General features: G+C 40.8%; 1 protein-coding gene across 1 annotated transcript; it reads left to right on the forward strand.

Moving 5' to 3' along the window:
* Positions 1 to 4: 4 nt before the first annotated feature.
* Positions 5 to 1332, forward strand: LOC111786678 (chlorophyll a-b binding protein CP26, chloroplastic; the record flags this gene model as incomplete). Its single annotated transcript, XM_023666906.1, has 6 exons — positions 5 to 32; positions 214 to 298; positions 384 to 434; positions 512 to 632; positions 719 to 853; positions 924 to 1332. Coding segments are annotated over 6 exons (681 nt in total), but the record flags the coding sequence as incomplete, so codon positions are not given.
* Between the last annotated feature and the right edge of the window lie 223 nt (positions 1333 to 1555).

Consider the following 1555-nt stretch of genomic DNA (forward strand, 5'->3'; position numbering starts at 1 on the left):
TCCAGCCAATGACGAGCTCGCCAAGTGGTATGGTAAGTCCAGCCGTTAAGAACCAGAAACAAAAGTACCCTTCTCCCTCTTTTCATTGTTGTTCTGATACCATGTTAAAAATGAGAAACAAATTCCGTCATAAAGCTTTGAAATAGTGATAATTCACACGCTTATACATATTTTCTTGAGCTGATCTCGAGTGTATTCATCGCTATTAATTAGGTCCCGACAGGAGGATTTTCCTCCCCGACGGGTTATTGGACCGATCCGAGATCCCCGAATACCTGAACGGAGAAGTCCCCGGAGAGTATGACTTAATTTCTTATCCTCTTTCCTATAATTTTCTTAAGCTTCGTTTGATAATCATTTAATTGGGCCGATTACGATTGCAGCTACGGTTACGACCCCTTCGGACTCAGCAAGAAGCCAGAGGACTTCAGCAAGTAAATAAAAATTCTGAATTAATTTAGAATTGAGTTGAAGTAGTAAAGAAGAGCTTAGTGGGTTTGTTTATTGGCAGATACCAAGCATTTGAGTTGATCCACGCACGATGGGCCATGCTTGGAGCTGCTGGGTTCATCATCCCTGAGGCCTTCAACAAATTCGGTGCCAACTGCGGCCCTGAGGCTGTGTGGTTCAAGGTCTAATTCTCTGCACTAATAATCTCTGTTTGGAAGTGCTTTTAAGCTAAAACTGCTCAATTCTGATCCAATATGGGATGTTGCAGACTGGAGCTCTGCTTCTTGATGGAAACACATTGAATTACTTTGGAAACAACATTCCGATCAACCTCATTGTCGCGGTCGCTGCAGAGGTTGTTCTTGTCGGTGGTGCAGAGTACTACAGAATCATCAATGGCTTGGTACGTTTTGAATGATGAAAAATTATGAAAAGGGTATGAAGTATTTGAGCTGAATGATGGTTTTGTGTAGAACTTTGAGGACAAGCTCCACCCGGGCGGTCCGTTCGACCCGTTGGGGCTGGCGGACGACCCGGACCAGGCGGCGATCTTGAAGGTGAAGGAGATCAAGAATGGAAGACTGGCAATGTTTGCAATGCTGGGGTTTTACTTCCAGGCCTACGTGACCGGAGAAGGGCCGGTGGAGAATTTGGCGAAGCATTTGAGCGATCCTTTTGCAAACAATTTGCTCACAGTCATTTCTGGGAATGCAGAGAGAGTTCCAACTCTTTGAACACTGCAAGTATGAGAGTATTGAATGGAAGTGTTGAATGTGTTTGTAAATTTGTATTGAGACTATTTGTAGCCTCTGACCACTCACTCTCAGTGCATTTAAAAGAGCTATGAACAAGAGTTTGATATCAAATTTTCTGTCAACTTAATTGTGTGTGTAAACTGTGGGTTGGTGCATAATTTCTCTATTTTATACGCAATTCAACCTTAATATATACATTTAAGTAGCCTATGTACTTTTCATGATTCTTAAATAATAACCATATTTTTCATACAATAAAAGATATCATGTAAATACTTTTCTAGAATTATGAAGAAAAAACTAATATGAACCATATAAACTTGTTTTATGAACTAACCTTAGAATATATA

The sequence above is a fragment of the Cucurbita pepo genome, unplaced genomic scaffold (assembly GCF_002806865.2).
Source record: "Cucurbita pepo subsp. pepo cultivar mu-cu-16 unplaced genomic scaffold, ASM280686v2 Cp4.1_scaffold002369, whole genome shotgun sequence".
Classification (NCBI taxonomy): domain Eukaryota; kingdom Viridiplantae; phylum Streptophyta; class Magnoliopsida; order Cucurbitales; family Cucurbitaceae; genus Cucurbita; species Cucurbita pepo.